At 39.3% G+C, this 21,243-nt stretch overlaps 1 protein-coding gene across 8 annotated transcripts in view; it reads left to right on the top strand.

The window, feature by feature from the left end:
- The window catches only part of SUPT3H (SPT3 homolog, SAGA and STAGA complex component), a 276,326-nt gene that overhangs the window by 197,481 nt on the left and 57,602 nt on the right, over window positions 1–21,243 (top strand). For all 8 annotated transcript variants that reach the window (XM_085218378.1, XM_085218377.1, XM_085218376.1 and 5 more), the window contains 3 exons: window positions 17,621–17,696; window positions 20,272–20,384; window positions 20,937–21,044. In XM_085218378.1, the coding sequence (XP_085074504.1) occupies window positions 17,621–17,696; window positions 20,272–20,384; window positions 20,937–21,044 (297 nt within the window). The remainder of the gene's footprint in view (window positions 1–17,620; window positions 17,697–20,271; window positions 20,385–20,936; window positions 21,045–21,243) is intronic.

Below are 21,243 nucleotides of genomic sequence, written 5' to 3'. Positions count from 1 at the left end.
GTTGCTTTGGATTTGAGAAGGTAGGTACTCAGGAGGAGGAGAGTTCATGCTGTGGGACAATAGATTCCGAGGCGGTGTTGGAAGAGGCCAGGATTTCCTTCTCCCTTAAGCTGCTGTGCTACAAGTTGAACTGAATTTCACTGCACTGTGTTTGTCTCAAAGTTTAACTGTCTGAGGTGTTCAGGCTTGCTGTTGTGCTCAGAAGTGAGAGAGAAGCAATCCAGGGGAGGTTCCTTTCTTAGTTAAATTAGAGAAATGCTTTTGGTTTGTCTGCTGTTGTTCAAAACCATTGAAGTCACATTTGCAGGAGTCTCACTGGGTGTCAGGAAGAGTTCTTCTGTTGCTTTCAGGGTAGTTCTTTCTGGAGAGAGAAGTTCTGAGCACACAGCCTGATCTTGATGATAGAAGGAAAAGAGTGCTGTAATGTAGAGATCTACTAGATAGGAAGCTCCCTATAGACCTCCTGCTTTTTTTGGTGTGGATAGATGCTAAGATTTAAAGGAGTGTATGTGGAACATCAGTCAAGAAAAAAAGCATGTTAATTCTCTGAGCAATGTTTTTCAGTATGGCAGAAGAGACTTCACCAAAGTTAGAAATCCAGATAGTGTGGGGATTAATTTATCTGTATCAATCCAGTGTTTCCAGGTGAGTGCAAAGGTAGTTAAACTAGCAGCGTCTCAAATGTAAATTAGCTGTCTGGGCATCAAAGTGTTGGTGACCAATATCCAGTGTAAAAATAAGCCTGCTGGTTTTAATGGTTTCTGTGATTACACATTGCTCAGGAATGTTTGGAATACTGGGAAAATGCAATTTGTCTTTGGGAACGGTTGGATTGGTTAAAAGTAAACAGAATGTAAACAGGACTTGTTTCTCCAAATTATCTATGTCTGCAAATACTACATCATTCTTGCTGGAGTTGGAAAAAGCTTCCAAATGGAAAAGAATTCGTCTTATAGTCAATGATATCAACAGACTTTTTGCAGTGCTACAAACATTAGATTATTAGGATTTTCTCACCTTGGGGTTTATTGCTATGGTTACGTGAAGTGTAGCATTTGTTTGGGTCTTAGTCCTGGTAAAATTTTGTTGGTTTTAGAGCATTTTAGTGAGCGTTGCTCACACTGCAAACTTAGGCAGTTGTGCTGGGAGGGCAAGGTGTTATTTGCTCTTCTGTCTCTTAGTGATTTGGGTATTTTTTTTGCCACTGTTTGCTTTCTCCTAGGAACAGGAAGGTTCTGGGCTGTTGTGTTTTGTATTTTTGACACCCAAATGACTGTGTTTTAAGTTTTGGAAATAAAGTTTATATATATATATATGTTATTTATATCTGTAATTAAAAGTAGACACGCATACATACAAACAGTGTTTCCACAGAGCATTTGATTAGGAGCCAAATGTAAGACTAAAGAAACATTCTCTAAGTGTATTTTAATACCATGATTGTTTGTGATCTTGCATTTAACAGGTTTGTTACTCATATATTCTCATCACCGCACATATAGTTGTGCTTACAACACAGTTATTGTTTACGTAAACTTGGGAGAACTGGGAGCAAGGAGTGACGCTGAAGTCTGACAAAGGTCCCATTAGTGGTAGGCAACTGAAATTGCTGTAAGGCTTTAAAGCAATTAAGCAAATCAGTGTTGATAATGGTTTGTACTTCTGAGGTTCACAGAATCACAGCAAGGTGGAGGTGGAAGGGATCTCTGGGTCCATCTGGCCACGCTCTGCTCCAGACCAGTGCCCAGGACTGCATCATCCATGCAGCACAGAAGTGCCTCCTGATGATTTTGGGGGGAAAATAGATATTTTTTTCAGGTCTCTGAGCCTTTTTGTGGCAAGTCTTTTATATATACATACATGTTCCTTATAGAATGGGTTGGAAGGGACCTCAAGGATCATGAAGCTCCAGTCCCCCTCCACAGGCAGGGCCACCAACCTCCACATTTCAGAGCAGCCCAGGCTGCCCGGGACCCCATCCAACCTGGCCTTGAACACCTCCAGGGATGGAGAAAATCCTTATAAGTTCATTAGAAAGAATCACTTAAGTCTGTTTTTGAGACTGCTTTGCACGAGGTTCACAAAACTCAGAAAAAAACTTCGTGGAAGTAAAACAGGAATGCAAATCACATGAGCTTTTCAAACCAACTTTTACAACTCACCCTCTTGGGCATTCCCAATTCTCGCGTGTTGCAGGGAGAAGTTTTGCTGATACAGTTGTGAAGTCAGAGACTGAAACCTACATACCAAGACCCAATATTTGGGGCAGAGAGCTTCCCAAACAGGCTGTCCTCTGGCTGCTGCCTGCAAAGCTGCTTGGTGAAGGAGCACCCTGGGTCTTGGGCAACTGGCTGCTGTCAGGGCTCCCAGATATCTGTCTCTTTCCCTTCAAGGGTTCATATCACAAAAAGCCTTCACTGGGGGGGAACAAACCCTTTGCACAAATGAAGGCGACGGAGGAAGGATGCTTATGGGATTTTAATGATGTTCTATTTCAACTTCTGCAGAAGAGGGAAGGCTCTGAGAGTCATCCTGTGTCTAGCAGATAGGTGAGAACATCCACAAGACAGTGTCAGAGAAAGGATGTTGTCCTGCTTCATCCATAGGAGTCTTGAGATATGCCTCTCAACCTGTGATAGTGCCATCTGTAATATATCCAAAGGTTCATTTATCTGCTATTTCTGGACATGGCAGGTACAGCAGAGAGAATCTCCTTTTTTCCCTTGTTTTCATTTTGTGTATTTTCTTGGAGAATGACAATGCTTATCCCAGTATCAACTCGCAGCCAGGATCTGAAACCTACTTTTAATCATGGACATGGGTCAGCCCTGCTAATACCTCCTACAGAATTACTAAGAATCCCTTTCTTTTAATTTGGCATTTATCCTCTGCTAGCAGGGTGGGCAAGCAATGTGTCATAATAGCCTCTCCATCCACAACTTGTAGCATACAGACAGGATAGAAACACTGGAAGTCATTTTCAGGCTGCATTCCTGCTGAATATAGCAAAAACGAGCTCAAATGTATTGAATTGCACAACTTAATGGGGAAAAAAATATCTGCTAGAGGCTATTGAATATAAAAATGCAGCATTTGGTTAAGGCAGTGCTTGAACCACAGATCACCATCTTCTGGTTCAACTGTTCAGGGAAAGAATCACAATAAGCTTGTCTCGTTGTCCTGCACTGTATTATTTCCTAAGCCTCCTTGCAAGCTACTATTGGTGCCTGGGACACATGGAGATTTGGTCTGTCCCTCTTTAGGTACATTTGATCTTCGCTTTTGTCCTTTTGTAGTTGTGGTGGTGGTGTTCCTATTATCTTCTGATCACAGGATTATTCAGGACTAGTACAATTTTTCTCCTCAGAAGAGTCATTTTGCAAGCTTCTGGTCTCTACTGCCTATGACATTTGATTGAATTCAGATAGGATTTTGTGAACGTTCGTCAAAGAGAAGCACTTGAGCAAAAAAATCAAGAATTAATACACTATCTTTGTATCATCATCAACTTGAATAAGTTCCAGTCTGAAACCTCACAAATCACAGGATTTCACTGCATATTACCTAGCTGTGAAGTGGAAAATTCTGTCATTCTCAATTCTCATTTGCCAAGCCACCAGGGTCCACGCTGGTTAGACCAACAAGAAACTTGGCTCCTTCCCACCTACATTCACGGTAAAGCTTAGGTATCATTACAGATTCATAATCTGTTGCCTAAGATTAGGGTCAGTAAGACAGCATTTATGCCTACTTAATGAAGAGGTATATTGGAAATACTAGCATTTGTGGTTTCCAAGTTCGTTCTGATAGGACCATACTTGCAACCTGGTATTTAGACTACTGCTAAGATATGACCCTGTGGAAGATTTTTAGAGCAGGCATCATTTTAGTACTGAAAGAACAAATGATGACTACAAAGTATGCCTATGAATGTGATTTTAGTCTTAAGAGATTTCCATGTAAATTTCACAGGCAAGGAATTAAAAAAAGCATAGGAAATTTCTTAACCAGTGTAGCGACCTCCCATTGTATTGCATTGTCTTGAATAATTTCTTCCTCGTTATGCATTAAACTCAAAAATGATTAGCTGTTGGATCTTGTAAGCCAAATAAAAGCAGTAATTCACAGTGTGTTGAGTAAATAATGAATCAAATCTCTGGAAAGCAGGCCTGCCATTCAGAAGGACTTTGTTGACAGACTAAAGAAATGAGCTGACAGGAACCTCGTGGAGTTCAACAAAGACAAATACGGGATGCAGTAACCCCATGCACACATACAGCTTGTGGGCTAGCCCCATACTGGGCTGTGCTAGCTAGAGGTGAGCCAGAAGGTCAAGGGAAATAATGCTTCCCTATTCTTTGGCACTGGTGAGACTGCATCTGGAGTCTGCGTCCAGTTTTGTGCTCCCAAGAACAGAAGGACTTTGACGAACTGAAGCCAGTCTGGCAGAGGGTCAGCAGCAGGTTTGGGGGGCTGGAGGACCTGGCGTGTAACAGCAAGCTGACAGAAAAGGGCTTGTTCAGCCTGAAGACAAAAAAAACTAACAGGGAATTGTATTGCTGATGACAAGACAAGAGATGAAGTGCAGAATCCCAGAATCATTTTGGTTGGAAAAAACCCTTAAAACCATCGAATCCAACCATCAACCGAGCGCTACCGAGTTCACCACTAGACCCTGTTCCTAAGTGCCATGTCTGCACTTATCTTAAGCACCTTCAGGGATGGGGACTCCACCACTTCCCTGGGCTGCCCATTCCAGGAAGAAATTATTCTCAATATCCAACTCTTGGTGCAGCTTGAGGCCTTTTCTTTGTGGCCTATCATCATCCCTTCCTTCCTTCAACCTCTAGTCAGGTAGTTGTAGAGAGACATGAAGTCTTTCCTCAGCCTTCTCTTCTCCGGATTGAATAACATCAGTCCCTCAGCTGCTCTTCATACATCTTGATTTCTAGAATTTGGACAGATACGTAATTGGGAAAAAAAAAAAATTCTGGTCAAAAATGGAATCTGGCTGATCAGAGAAATTGAGGAACTTGAAGACTTGGAGAATATATGCAACTAGAAGATTTTCCAAACTCGACTGGTCCTGAGTCACCTGAACTGACTGGACCTGTTTGGAGCAGAGAGTTGAAGCAGGTTTCATTGGAAAGATCCCAAGCTTTTTTTCCAGTGTAAATTTTTCTACAATTCTGTGGTTTTATTCTGAATTTTCCCATTTAGGAAATTAAAGTGGCAGGTGGAGTAGAAATGCAAGAGAGCTTTTATAAAAGACATAAATAATAAGCCATATCAAATTTATAAAAAACATTTAAAAATCTAGGTAGCATGGAATAGGACGTTCCAGCTTCTGCACTACATGCAATCTGTAACTGCTTGGTATTTCCTGGAATAGACTTTTAATGTATACAAGAAACAGGGTTTTCTGTCTTTCATTTTGTCTCAGTCTTGCGGTTTATTTTATCTAGAATGTTGCTTGCTGTATTCTTCCACAAGAATACGATCTGGCTGCTGTGCAAAATTGCAGTCAGTGATAGCTTCACACGTGTAGCGGCGATCGAATCAGAAGCAGTGAGACTAAAGCATAAGTGTCTGTTGGAATGGTAATGTAATTAAGCCCTACATGTTGTAAAGTGAGATGCATACTCACCCAATCCACTAAAAACAGACCCACAGCATTCCTAACAGTGCAGCGTGGGAAATCACAGAGACATAGAATCATTCGGTTGAGAAAGACCTCTAAGACGGCCAGTGCAACCATCACATAATCCAGTGCAGTTAACTCCATGGAAGAGAGCAAAATGCCATTTGTGTGAGTCGCTTGTATCTTTTGCCCCTCAGACTTCAAATCTTGTCTCCTTTCTTTTTGTTTCGATCTGCTGTCTTTGGTTGGACGTGGAGATACCTGCACAGTCAGACACTTCACAGAGTGAATCAGAAGAGATTGTTTTAATTTGGGTGCTCACAAAAACTGTAACAGTTCTGTTCTTCAGATAGCTGCTCAACATAAAGTCCTCGTGGAGCTTAACGTGCAGAGCTTAATCCTTGCTAATATCATTCAGATCAGCATTTGACCCTTTGAATAGTCTGGGGGTTTACATCTAGCTGACTTCAAAATAGCAAAAATCAGACCTTGCTGTCACTGTGGGTTGGCAAAGTACATCCAAAACCAGATTTATATTTTCAGGGGAGACAAGACCACAATATTATCACTAGAAAATATACCTATTTTGCATAGAGAGTAAATTCTAGAAATTGATTTGTGTAACTTCAGCAGATCTGTATCAAGTGGGGAGCCACAAGTTTATTTTTGACAGAAAAAATGTTCTCACTTGACCTGTTGGATTTATGGCTCAGTCATAGCTCTTCTTACCTCTATGTGCAGATAGCAACAGGCTGCTAGAAGTCCTTTGTCATCTGTATCACATCTACTGCACTAGAGGCTTACACTGATTTACTTTAGGTATTCTACAAGAAACTGCATTAAAAGCTACAAAAAATGATATAAATTAATAATATCAAAACCACCTTAGGTGTTTGTGTTTTATTCTCAAGGAGTTCCTAGCTTGAGCATTTGTTTCCAGACTGTTCTTGGGGCAGCATGCGTAAGGGCTGAAGGTAGTGCTGTTAAGTGCTGTTGAAACTTTGCAAATGGAACTTAGGAAGCAATCGTTACATTTGGTTTTCCACTTGATCAAATGAAGGAAGGATGGAGAGTCTTCGTCAGGGAGCTGGATTTTATTTCCCAGGGCTGACAGCCATTTCCACAGCTTTATCAGACCTACTAGGAACTTCTCCTACCATGGTCAGATGGTATTATTTAACATCAGTTCCTCCACTTGTGTGGGATTCAGATCCTATATCATACAGTGACTCTGACAAGAGGATGCTTTTACTAGGAGCGTTATTCAAAGCACTGTTGATTTTCTCAGGCTGCAGGCATCTGCAAAAAAACCTTGTAGAACGTAGAGCATCTGGTATCGAGTCCTCACTCCTTGCAAAGACCATCTCAAACAGCTTAGAAGTGGAACATGTACTCTACATCCGCTTGGAAATACTGTCTTCTTCTGTTTGCTGTAGATGTATTAACTGTCAGCTCATATCATCAGCTAATGATTTCATATCTGAAAATCTGAACTCAAACAAATCTTCAGCTACTTCACACCCTTCTTAAATTGGGAGTTAAGTCTTGCTGTACCCCAGGGTTGGAGGTCTAAATGCTGGTTCAGGTATTTGAAGAAACATATTAGCGAGGTGACTGCTAACCTTGTTACCATATATTGTATTTTAAAGAAGGAGACTAAAACGATGATGTGATGTCAGCATCTCTGATGAATATTGGATGTGATTCTAAAAGTGTCAGGAAAACTCAGGAACCCTAAAGAAGCCAAGCAACCACCAGTCGGGATTAAATTTTCCCACAATATATGATATATGATATATAATATATGATATATAATATATGATGGCATGAGAATCCACAGCAGCTTCTAAAAGCATGGCCAAGTAATCAATGCCAAACTGGGGTAGCATTACTCTACTACAAGCACCTAATAATGAATAGACTTCAACCTTCCAAGTTCTACTTCCAAATCTCACTATTGAAGTTGTTCTTTGCATCCCAGCATTATGATGTTAAGTACAATACTAGATGATCTTGTAGGTCCTTTCCAACCTTGTGATTCTATGGTTCTATGATTCTGTGACTTTGAAAAGAAGACTTTTTTTCTATTATTTTGTAATTAAGGTCTTTGCAATTTATTCATTCATTCATTCATTTATTCATTTTTTTCTTGTAGATATTTGGTTTGCTGTGCCACTCCTTACAAAGGAAGAACCCTAATGCTTTTATTTCACTCAATCTGAACCTATAACAAAATCTACATAAGAGAAAACCTTTTATACGTGAATGCATTTTGACATTTTCAAAATTCAGTTCTTTCCATTTTGAGGTTAAACTGACACACCTGTAAGTGACTACTAATAAGAATATCAATGTGAACAGTGCCATCTATTCTAACTTTTATAGCTGATTTTGAAGAGGAGGATATCTCAATAGTAGGATCCTGGGTGTCTCTTGCTAAGCTCTAGATTTCAAGCCTTTGTACGCTTCAAAATCCTTTGGCCAACTGCAGAGTAAAAGTAGAATGAAAAAGGTAGATTTCCGTATTTAAAAATGCCCTCTATTTTTTCTCCTTTGTTAATAGCTAAGGAGTCGGCATAGAACCAGCCTGTGCTGATGCTTTTGGGAAGTACAGGTTTGATTGCAACCCATTTTAACAATGTGCAGGGAGCAATCTCTTGTTATATTTATGACTCTAACATAAATGAATGGTTGAATGAATGAATACTGTGCGCAGAGGTGTTATTGCAGCACAACCATTTGCATAGCAGGCTCTGCAAATTAGGAAGATTGAAGGTCAAATTCCCCAAAGTAGCCCTTTTTGTTTATGTTTTATGGCCTGAGCACTCTATATCACTTTTAATTACTGATGTGAAATAAACAGTGGTTTCTGTCTTAACATGGGACTCAGAGGAGCTGTGCTAATTTGCAAGAACTGAAGATCTTAGCAATTGGGTTAATGATTTGTAATTAAATTACAAATCAGATTAAGTTTGAATGAATTCCTTTCAGGTGGCTTTAAAATAACACATATCTGAAACATACGGTTACAATAAAGATTAATGTTGGGTCTAATCATTATGGTATCGTTATGTAAGCAATTTAGAATTAGAATTTTCTCATCGTTCATCTCTTTCCAAATGAGAAAAAAATAAACTGTGTTTTCTTGAAAGAAATGTTCTAAAACTTATTTGTTGCTCTTATTTGTTCTGACAGTTGTACACCCAACTTCATCATCAGTTCTAATTCCCGTGTGTGGGTAACTTTGATTTTTTTGGATATCTGAAGCTAGTAGAAATTTAGAGTTACAGCTCTAAAGGAACATCCATTAGCACATATTTAGACACATATAGGCATCTAAATACTCCTGGAGCTGCAGCTAGTGCCCAGCATCCCTCTATCTGATTTAAGTTGGATGTCAAGGGGGAAGTTGTTTGCTGTGAGAGTGGTGAGGTGCTGGAACAGCTGCCCAGAGAGGCTGTGGATCCCCGTCCATCCCTGGAGGTGTTCAAGGCCAGGTTGGATGGGGCCCTGGGCAGCCTGGGCTGCTGTGAATGTGGAGGTTGGTGGCCCTGCATGGCACAGGGGGGTTGGAGCTTCGTGATCCTTGAGGTCCCTTCCAACCCCAGCCATTCTATGGTTCTGTGATTCTGTGTTTGGTAAAACACAGATCTGGGTGCTCTATTCGTGCAGCACAGTGTATGAGTTTGAGCTAAATTATTATGTGTCATTGAGAATTTCAGCAATCACTGACATGCAGCATTCAGATACCTTCTGGGTGATCTAAGTGTCTTTGTCGATGAATTACGTCCCGTTGTAAACCAAAAGAGCATTAAACAATTGCACGTGTAAAATATTGAACGGGAGCAGAGTACTGTAGGATTTAGCTGAAATAGTGTTAACATTAGCTCATTATATCAATATTTGTAAGATTCTGATTCTCAAGGGCTGCTTCTCTGAAAGGCTGCATAGATTCATTATCGGCTTAAATCATTGGTATAAGAACTGCCTTTATCTCAGAAATATAAATAGCGACTTGTCAGGAGAATACGAAGACTTTTCCACTTGACAAGTGAATGGAATGTGCAACAAAGGCTGCAGATGTCTGAAATTTGAGCTGAACATATTACTTCTGGAGAGTATCCTATACTGAAAAGGTATAAAATGTTTTACAAAAAATGTTTCTTCTAACGTGTTGTCTTAAATTCTATATTAGTTAAGCAAATATTTAAATATTATATTAGCTTTTCTGCATGCTTGACATGAATATAATTCTTCCTTCCTGCCAAGTATGTCAAAACCCAAATTCACTTTCATTTGCCAGGTTAAATGTTTATTTTGTTTTCCCACATAATGTACTCTTTAAAGTGTCACCAGCATACCAAATCTGATTGCTTTTTAATAGGAACGTGGTGGGAGTTTTTTGTTTTCCTTAGGAAACGGGATAAACGGTCAGTAAAGCTTATGGTAATGAGTCCACACACAGTAGATGCTCTTTGCTCCCATTCCCTAATCTCAAGATTAAAGACAAAAATCCCGTCGTGACTATTGTCATTCCTATACACACATGAAGAGTCCATGGTAGTGGATTGAACAAGCAGTGTTACTGACAGGAGACCAGGACGTGTAGGACCTTTTTATTCTGTTAAAGAGAACTGACTAACGAAGGCTCCACAAAACAAGATGTTAGCTGGCTTGTTTTGCACCAAAATGGCCGAGATTATTTCAAATACGATTCATTGGAAGGTTGTTTTTAAAACATTGTGTGTTTGCTGGTGCGGATCTTCTGCAGGTCAGACACTAAAAGCTGTTGGTATATATTTACGAATCTTTTCACAAGTCAGTAAGTTACATTTTGAATTTCAGCCTTGAAGGAGTCTCAAAATATTCCTTCACTCTTCACCATCCCAAGGAAAGCTGGCAAATGTTGTTAACAAATTGAAATTTTCAGAATTCATGGCCAGTAGAAGCTTGGTCAGTACATTTCAGTTCAACTTCTCGTGCAAACTAAACTGTAAGGCATTGATTTAAGTGTTATTGAAAGTTTTATTCAATTTAAAAGCATATGTTTTGAGATGGGTTTTTCTTTGGAGGAGGAGGAGGAGGCAATAGGGATGTTCATTTTAAGAGAACTCCTGGAGTGACTTTGGATGATGGTGATTGTTTTCAATTAATGGCAGCATATGTTTCTTTGGTTTTATGTAAACGCTTAATAATTTTGTGGTTCATTTATCGTTAGGTCTGGTGTAAGGTCCTAACTAAATAGATTGTTCTAAATTAGCTGATGGTTCAAATTAACTTGCTTCCAAAAGCTAAATCGTCTTATCAAATCCTAGAACTTCAGCATCTTCCCTTTTATTTCTTACATTAGAAAGTGTAAATAGGAAGCCAAGGAAAAAAGAGAAGCTTGTGCGGAATCAAACACTGCTTTTGGGAAAACAGTCATTTTATGATCCTGATTCTCATTTATATAGCAGAGACAATGCTCACAAAAAGACTATGAACTATTATTTAAAAAAATTGAGAAACAATAATGAATAGCAGCTAGAGTACTGTGTGTAGTTAATTAAATAACAAGCGTCACGCGGTCATTAACATTTGACTAATGAAGCATTCATACTGGGCCAGATTCACTCTCATGAATGATATCCCAATAAATAAAAACAATAATAAAATACCCTGATTTTTTAGGGTCTGCTTACTCCCACCTTCATGTACTCATGGAAAGTCGTGAATGCGCTTCTTAAATAAATTCATCGTAATGGTTTCCACATTTGGATTTTTCATGGAAAATGGATGAGCTAAATCTAAATTCTACTTATTTTTGTAATTAATGAAATAGATTCATTACTAAATTAGTGGCTTGGAACAGGTTGCCCAAGGAGGCTGTGGATGCCCCATCCCTGCAGGCATTCAAGGCCAGGCTGGATGTGGCTCTGGGCAGCCTGGGCTGCTGGTTGGCGACCTGCACACAGCAGGGGGTTGGGACTGGGTGAGCGCTGTGGGCCTTTGCAACCCAGGCCAGTCTGGGATTCTGTGGTTACCTATTCTGGATGCAAGTGCCTGTGCCTAAACTAGGTCCAAAACGAAATCTGCTGATAATGGTGAGGAAACATTATCAGGATGAGAGGTACTTAAGGATTTTCTTCAGGTGATGCATAACTGTGAGAATCCAATTTAAATATTAAATAAATACACATTTCAAAGAATATTTTTATCTATCTGTTCTTTTAATCCATCTATCCATATCTCTGTTCATAAAATTAAAAGAAATACTCTATTTTTTTTTTTCCTGGCTCAGTCTTTTCCTTTTACTTACATGTGAACCCCCACACATGGGGTGTTTTATTTTTAAACAGATTCTGTCACTGATTTTGACTGTAAATTTGGGACAAAATGTAAATCTCATAAAGAAGGGAGTGCCTTGCTGTTTGTGTCTTGTGGGCAATGTGGTGATACTCAGTTTGATGACTGAATGCCTTTCTTGTAAGATGCTGAGCTTAACCTCATCCATGAATGAGTAAAGAGTCAGGAGAAGTGTTTGGAAGAATGCTTTCCAGAAGACATAAAAGTATCCTAATATTAACCTGGTATGTAAAGGTTTTGATGTACAGCCAGATGGAAACCACAGAAAGGTGTTACAGTGTCCCCAATCAGAAAAGTGAGGGAAGTTCAGTCTTTTTCATATATTCATAAATCCCACATCACTTTTTAAGTGTGGTAACATCGTTTATCCCAAAATATTTTAGCGTTTTTGGAAAGCTCTGGTAGAAGATAGCTGTAAATGTAATGCATGCTTTTAGAAAATTCATGATGATGCTTACAGTAACAGAAAAAAATATTTTCCTGCAGAAATCAAAGGTATCCCATGAACTGGAAATGTTTCGTTTACTGGTTCCAACTCCACATTTCAGACTCACAGTAATAAATTTAGACAAGGAATTTGGATGTGATATGGAGCTGATTCAAATAAATAGAGTATGTGGAGATTTTGCATATGTTCAAAGGGAAATATTAGAGCAGTGGTGAGTTCCTATAAGGAGGTCACTGTTATTTATTCCTCAAGCAGTGAGATTGTGACTACTGGGAATTATTCCATTAATTTTGTTATTGTCTACGAGGTTCCATTTGCTTTCGTTCTTTAGGATTCCCTTGAAATTTTTACATAATCTTAAACTGTCTTGCCAGCTCCCTTCCTGCTACTTATCTGCTCTGTTAGCTTTCATTTTTAAATACTTAGAGAAAGATGGAGAGAGTTGACACACGCCCAGAGTACAAAGCTGCCTTTGTTATATGGTTTCGAGGGCAGAGCAGGAACCAAATTTACTGAGTCATTCTTTGGACTTGGCTTTTGTGTTGCTCTGCTGGCAAAGCTATCCTTCAGTCACGGGGTTCATCCGGCGTTTCATACATGTCTGTAACGTAAGGGTTCCATCACTGATGTCCACAGCTAATGAACTACTGGGAAATTCACAGATGTGATTCATCTGACCTATTGCTAACGTCTGTTTCAGGAAGAAGTTGGTCTTTGAAAGTACCTCATTATCTTTTTGACTAAAAGAACTTCAGATGACTAATTAATATGCTGTAGATGTCCTTCATCAAATGAATTCTTTCTTTTGTCCTTAAACAGAAAATATCTTGATTTTTTTTAAAGCTACTTTGATCTTTATTTGTTACCATCCACAGCAGAACATCTCTATTAAAATAGAAATCATCTTTGTGGGTCTGAAAAAGACCTCGTGTTTTCTTTTAATAACGAAGATTCGAGGAAGTTTGCACTCAAGTGAGCTTGCATAAACAGTGTTACATCAAAGGCCTTCTTTGTAATGCAGGTTTGTTCAGATTAATGGTTACTGCAGAATGTATGGTATGTTCTATAAGAGGTGGGTAAAGATGATAAAAACCTCCCGTGTGTCTGTGCTTTATAGCCAAATCAAGTTTAGTGTTACAAAAGCTATTGATCTTTCCCAAGGGGCGTTTTTATTTTCTGTATAAAACTCTGAGTGAGATTAATCTTTGAAAATGCTCACTCATGAACACCTTTTTCTTTTGTTAACCAATTCAGGCCATTGTTGGAAAAGTACTTTTTTCCTTTACGTAGCAGAAATCTTCAGATAGTGGTAATTCTCAGAGAATTTCAAGATTATAAGATTTCAGGAGAATAAGAATGTGTTTTCAGCATATCATAGAATCCTTAAGGTTGGAAAAGACCTCTAAGATCATGTAGTCCAACCATCCACTTACCACCAATAGTATGAACCAATGCCTGTTTTCAGAGAATTGTTCATAAATTGTTCAACAACATCATAAATTGTTCAGTCTAATCTTTAAAAGATGCTGGACTCCAGATGAAATGCTGGTAGAATTGAAGCCAGTAGCAAAACTATCTGACTTCTTGCAAGCCTTCCAATATTGAACCCTTCAAAATTTGCTTTATTTCTTCAATTATAGTTGCAGCCAGAGGGCTTTTTCTTCTCTCTCCAGAAGTTAGTTACTTAACTCCTTTTCGCAATAGGTGCACCATCAGGAGGTATTTAGTATGGAAATCAGGAAATCATGCCACAATATGAATACGCAGGCAGTTTGGGAGCCAACATCCTTGTCATTAACGTTGATGCCAAACACAGGGGTGTCCAACCATGCCACACACCATTTTCAAATGTTCCAGCTTAGCAGCAACTCAGCACATTTCCTCCAAACACTCAATAGTTGGTAAGCAAGTTAACATTTGGCTTCTAGCCTCTCCCCCACCACAAAGACCTTGATATCTCAAGTGTGACAGCTCTGAAATGGAATCAGAATAAGATTATTTTTCATCCTGGATGGCAGCTGACAACATTGAACTCTTTACTTTTTCTTTCCTGTCTCTCTGTAGTCTTCCTTTTTAATTCTTCATGCTGAAAGAGAGATAATGCAACACATTTTTGGAAGACTAAGCATAGATGTACTGTGCCAGGTCCTATCTGCTGCATCCTTCAGCATGTTCCAAGGAAAGCATGTGAAGTATTTTCAGTCTGCTGTGCACCACATAACTCAGCTTCTTAACTACTTAGAGTGACTAGTACTACTGTAAAGGGAGTGAAAACTACATACATCCATATATATTTAATACATTTTGATAAACTGGTGGGATGGTATAATTCATGCCATTTCTTTAATCAAGTTTCAAGTTGAGATTGCTTTAAGGCAGCATGGCAATAGGATTTCACTGTTTCTTCGTGTAGGAATGACTCTCAGCAGACTTGCTTTTATACTGATAAAATAGGACTTCAGTTCTGTTGGAGTGCTGCTCCTTTCCAGAAGAGAATCTGGAGAATTTCATATTTATAAAATTTAAGCTTTTTGTATTTAATGTGTCTAAAATGATAGTTGAAAGAATAAAGTCTGTGGGAAAAGAGCAAATGGGTTTTTTTGTAGATTTAAACGGAAGCATGGCATACAGTTTATAGCATTTTCTCAAGTTTCCCATGTCTTCCCCCCTGTATTGGCAAAACTACAAAATGCTCATTCTGCCAATCTGTCAACGATTGTAAATTACTGCTACACTGATTGACAGAGCTTCAGTCCAATCACATCTTGACAACTTGATACCTGGACCAACAGAAACTTCAGTGAATTTCCAAATCTGGTACAGAGTAACCCTGCACATCAGTACCCCTGGGTCCCAGCTGGCTGTGCAGCAGCCCTGGGGAGCAGTGATCAGCAGCAGGTTGCATATCAGTCAGCAATATATTCTCATCGTAGCTGAAACAAAGCTCTCAGTGAGCAGCAGTAGGGGAAATGTGCCTGGCAGGCTGGAGGAAGTTGTCATTCCTTTCTACCTGATGTTACTGAGGCCAAATCTGGAATGCAACAGCCAGTTTTTTGGATCCTTCCATTTCAAAGAAATCTTGAGAAAATGGAGCAGAAAACTAGTATTAAACAAAAGTCTAGTATTAAATGTGGGGGTTGGCCTCTTCTCCCATGTGAGAGGGGTTGGACTAGAGGAAATGGTGCCATGGGAGGTTCAGATTGGAAGTAAGGAAAAACAACTTCTCCAAAAGAGTGATCAGGCGCTGGAATGGGCTGCCCAGGGAGGTGGTTGAGTTACAATTCCCATTTGGGAAACATCTAAATGTTGTACTGAAGAACATGAGTTAATGGGGAAATATTGGTGTTAGGTGGGCAGTTGGACTGGATGAGATGGAGGCCTTTTCCAACCTTGGTGATTCTGTGATTCTAAGACTTTGCTAGAGTGAGCCATGGCTGACTTGATCTAGTGTAGGCAAGAGTCCTCTGTTAGACTGGACTGTAGAGCAGAAGGAGGTCTGCTGGATCTCAGACATCAGTTCTATGAGCCAGCATGCTGATGTGTAAAAATCTAAGAAAATTATGTCACATGTAGAGAAATTGAGTCCATTTGATTACCTACCAATGGTTATATTATTTATTTCATCATTATCTGAAAGTGTCCAACTAGTAATTTGTGACTGGCAAGACACAAATGATTGCAGAATGTAATCCTATTGCATAAAAAAGTTACACTTTAAATTATTTGAATGTGATCTCTATTTAATACTGAAATATTTGTTAAAATTAGATGCTCTTCAAAGATGTAGAATAATGTCTATGTTTCTATGATTCTATGTAGTAAAGTTATGCAAGAATTTTATAACTGAATTTTAGTATATTATGTGAGAAGTGTCCTGTACTATGCAGAAGATCAGATTAGGTGATCCTGGTGGTTCTTTCTGTCTTGAAAAATATGACTGAAATAATTCAGAGGCAAAGCAGATCTCTTGCTGGAATAGATTGGCTGAGAAGTTTTACTTATCTGAAAGAGCAGCTCCACAAAATGTAGTCAAGATGCCAGAAGAATGCATAGAAGTATTGGAAGGTACTTAAAGGGAATGTTTTCTATCCGGTTGATGAAGAGACAGAATACAGCAAAAATGATTGACTGGGTAGAGATGAAAAGAAAGAAGGAAAGAGGGTGTGTTTCTGAATGGCAGGTGGTTCCATTCACAGCTAGATTGAAGGTGATGTCTGTCAATGAGGTCTTCTAATTGATGGATTGGACTGTCATAGAAGAGTGATCTAACAGGCAGAGAACAGAGGAAGAAACAGTATTTGAAGTACTGATTTTTTTTCTGATATTAGAAAGTTTTAAGGCCAAATGTTGGTTGCGTTGCCTGTCTTCAAATACTCTCAACAGCCCTTTAATTTTCTGCTAAACCAGACTAATGGGCTCTGCAAATTTCAGCTCATCAAACGCAGAGGAGATCAGGAACTCAGGGAAAAAACTGTGTGTGTGCTTTTTGTTTGTTTGTTTGCTTGTAATGCCACCACAGCTGTGCTTCACCTCCTGCATTCACGGGGTCTTGAGCTGTATGGACTAACTGCAGTGCTGTCAGCCTCTCCTGACACTGCTCTGTATTCTGATCTATAGTTCTGCTCTTACCAGGTTTAATGGTTTCTTTTATGTTTGGAAGATAGTTAAAATTTTTTTTCCTTGATGTGTAAAACAAATGGTATACTTTCCTTGTTGAAGAGACTTGATTCAACTGTCTTCATCTGAGAAGGATAATTGTTCTCTTTAATCTAACTACTGCTTCCTGCCCCCAATATCTGAACAGTTTGATCTCTTCTAGAGACCAGATCCTTACCCTGTGAAAATCCACTCTGCACCTCTTGAAGTAAGCCGATCTCAGGCGTGTGCTCATTCTTAAATCCAGTAGTGAACATTTTAAGCCACTTTTCTTAAACTCTGATTTACTTTCTTCTCCTATAGCAGAATCTTAAACTGACAGTGGACACACTCCTCTGAGAATCTTAACTCCTGGGGCCAATGAGAAGTCAGTGACTGTATTCCTGCATCTGAAATTGGTCAATGCACGTTTAATTTGGGGAGGGGTTACTGGAAGGCTGTGGCAGGGGCACTGCGCTGCTATAATCTCTGTTGTGGAATGCAGTTCTTACTGGAATAAGGTTCATCATGTGCTTCTACTCTTTTGTCAGAGAGCAGAAAGACAAACACGGATGATGGACTCAGTCCAGTACGCAGAATTTTGTGAAAGTCGGCAGTTGAGTTTTTGTAAGTATTATAACGGCTGTATTGTAATCAGATGTTCAACTGTTATTTCATGTCGTAGAGAAAACAGCAGAACCTCGTGCTCCTTGAAAGCACTTTTGTTTTACCCACAATTATACAAGTATAAAACCAAAACCAGAAAAAATAATTTAAAAAAATACTTTGTCCTCATAATTCCTGGGAACGGTTAATTTTGCATAGTTTCAGGCTATCTTGCAGAGTATTTTCTGTGAAGATTTACCAGATTCGGATACTGGGCTGCTGGGAACTGCTGCAAAGATAGAACTTGTAAAGAGTTAATGGGCTGCAACAGCCAAGCTTGCCTGAGGTCTGTCATGGTGCTGGTACGGGCAGCACATTAATAACACGTCACAGTTGCAGGTCCCAAGGAATGCATTTAAAATTAGAGAAGAGCAGCAAGTTTTGCTTTTATTTCTGTATCCGCAGAGACACAAAGAACTTACTAAAGAGCCTTTTTCTATTTTAAGCTGTAAGCTCCTGCTGTGGAATTTATTCAACGTTGGCCAAATTCATCAGCATACGCCATTCCAACACTAATAACATGATGACAGAATTAGGGCTTTACTAGCACTGAAAACCAACTTACTAGAAGTACTTGTGGGCCGCAACTATAACGAGCTGCAAATTAATGGGCTTGATCATGTAGCAAAACATCATTACAGAGGCACTTAAGTGATGACTAAGGTTTAAGGTCAAATGTCAGACAAAGCGAGGTTAGAGAGCCCTTAAAAATCGTGACAAAACAGCACATGATCCGACACCACGCACTGAACACAATGGTGTCTTTAAATGAGAGACCTTATCTTGTTCTTCCTAGCAGGACACTTAAATTCAAAGAACGAGTGAGTCATTTATGACAAAACAAATGACACATTGGAAATACTGTTCTGTGTCAGCAAATGCCAGAAGACACTTTTTGTAAGCATTTATTTTGCTACCTCAGAATGTTTTGTGCGCTCAGTTGTGATTTGGCATCACACATCTGTGAGCCATTAGATGAGTGATACCTCAGATCAGGGTGACTTCAGCAAACGAGAGGTTTGTGATAGAGACGTTTTTAAAACCCCCAAATCGTCATCTGGAGAGAGAGCAAATGCAAATCTTAATTTGCAAAACAAATCAAATGTTGCTGACCAGGGAACTGTGATTTATAAAAAAAAAACCCCAGTGGTATTTTAATAGTGTTTTTAAATGACCGTATCTCTACACTTCTTTCTCGCTGAAGTTCAGTGTCATTAAAGACTAAGAGAATTACAGTCCTTAATAACAGACTCATAACAAATTCAGTTGCATAGTATGAACTCAACTGGATAGCACGTGGTAATGGCCAAGCAGAACATTTGTTCCAAAGTAACAGAAAGGTTATTTTTGCTAATTTTCTTTTTATTTTATTAAAAATTGAATTTATTAATGAAAATTTATTGTTTCGAGTAGTAAACCCTTTTTACTGTAATATAAATGCATGAATATTATGTCCCAGGAGATCACATCTTGGACTTGAAGAAGTCTGTTCTGGCAGTGTATGTTCCTGATTACAGCACCACATCGTTCTGTGCTGCTTTAAAGGCAGGCAGAAGAAGAGGTCCACCAAAGGCTCAGGCACTGTGGGATCTCATTCCCTCCTAAAAAATAATCTGTATTGACATTTCTTTCTGTTCGATACCTGCCTTCTCTTTAGCTTTTTCCTCCTCAGTGAAGACCCTCTTTGAAGGAGCTGTTTTAGGTGAATACAGGGTATTCACTGCATGTGATTGTGCTGTCCTCACGAACAGCTCATATTGAGACCTCTGTATGACTACTTTCTGTCTGTCATCAGCTTGCCTGCCTTTGGCTGAAGTAAACTCATCCTTTTTTTGTTTTTTTTATGTGCATTTCCATGATGCTTTTTAGGTTCCATTTGGGTATCTCTTTTACCCTCTCAGCAAGTCTCTCATGTTGCCTTCCTCCATATTTTTCTCTGTACTTTTTCCTGAGCAAACTCATCCATTAGCAGTGTGAAGCTCTTGTCTCAGTGTTGATCATTTGCAGATCTGCATTATGTCCTTACCTCCAATGCACAATTTAAAAAATACTCATCCACAAATCATGTTGGCTGGCTTGTCAGCACCTAATCCCCGCTCAGTACAGCACAGGACTTCCGACTCCTTCTTCTGTCCATCATTTGTCTTCACTTTGTTAACTCAATTATATCCTTTTTATCTGGGCTGCAAACCTCAGGTTTCTTCTAACGCCTTTTTCTGCCATTTGTCAAAGCTGCAATGCAATCCTGTTACTTCTTTCACTGTCATACATTCCAAATCAGATTTATTCTGTCTACTGTCCTCTGAGGTAGATCGTTCTTCTGAAATCTTTGGAACATTCTTCTCCTTTCTCCTGCTTATGGGTTTACAAAATGTTGTGTATGGAGCAGTTGCCTTTCCTCACTAGTTCCATTTTTAATTCCCTCTGTGGCCAATCGAATTACACTGACACTCTGTGTTACCTTCACAGTATTCCGCATTGTTTTGGCCTACCTGCCACTAACGTTTCCTTTTCCCCCCATGATTTGAACTGACAGCAAAGAAAGCATCCAAGTTTCGTGACTGGTTGGATTGTAGCAGCATGGAGATAAAGCCAAATGCGGTTGCAATGGAGATTTTGGCATATTTAGCCTATGAGACTGTGGCACAGGTAAGGGAGCAGCCTGGCTGAGCAATAACTAACAGGCACGAATTGGTGACTTTGGGATACGCTAACTGGGCCAAGCGGGTTGATTGAGTCCCTACCTGTCCTTCAGTTTGCTCTACAGCAAATGCATGCTGTACCATAGTCACCCATCTGATAATACACAATCAGAAATGTTTTCTAATAGAGGGGAGTGGAGTCCAGCACGAGCTTTATTCAAATCCAAACTGAAACCACACACTTTGCTATGTGACCTTTGGCAACACGCTGAGGCTCATTCAAGCCGATTGCACAATTGGATTAAAAAGCAGGATTTCCTGGAAAACAAAACGTCACCTTAGTGCCAAGCCAAGCCCTCTTGGGTAGATAAATCACTCCGTATATTTACAGAAGTGGAAAAGAGAGGTTCCTTAGGCTAAAAAATCTCAGTAATTTTGTTTTCTACTGAGAAACACTAAGAATAATTTGCTTCAGCCCACTCCTCCTATCTCTTCTTTGTTACAATTGTGTTCATGATGCATAAACCAGTGTATTTATTGGCTGTTTTTGCCTCTGCAGTTGGTGGACTTGGCCCTTTTGGTTAAACAAGACATGACTCCTAAGGCTGGTGACCCATTCAGTCACGCCATATCTGCCACCTTCATACAGTATCACAACTCTACTGAGGTACATGTTGCTTTCTCACATATTTATATGATGATAATGCAAGGGAATGTGAATAAATCTGTTTTGTTATCGTATTCCATATAGTATTGTGTGTATTTGGTAGTTGTGTTCTATACAGGTACTGTTATTTGATAGCTGCATTCTACATAAGTTTTATTGAAACCTGGTATTAACATGGGCTTCTGCTGTGGAGTTCATT

Source organism: Meleagris gallopavo, chromosome 2 (assembly GCF_905368555.1).
Source record: "Meleagris gallopavo chromosome 2, MGAL_WU_HG_1.1, whole genome shotgun sequence".
Classification (NCBI taxonomy): Eukaryota; Metazoa; Chordata; class Aves; order Galliformes; family Phasianidae; genus Meleagris; species Meleagris gallopavo.
The sequence above is the reverse complement of the archived record's forward strand: the minus strand, read 5'-3'. Positions and strand labels throughout refer to the sequence as shown.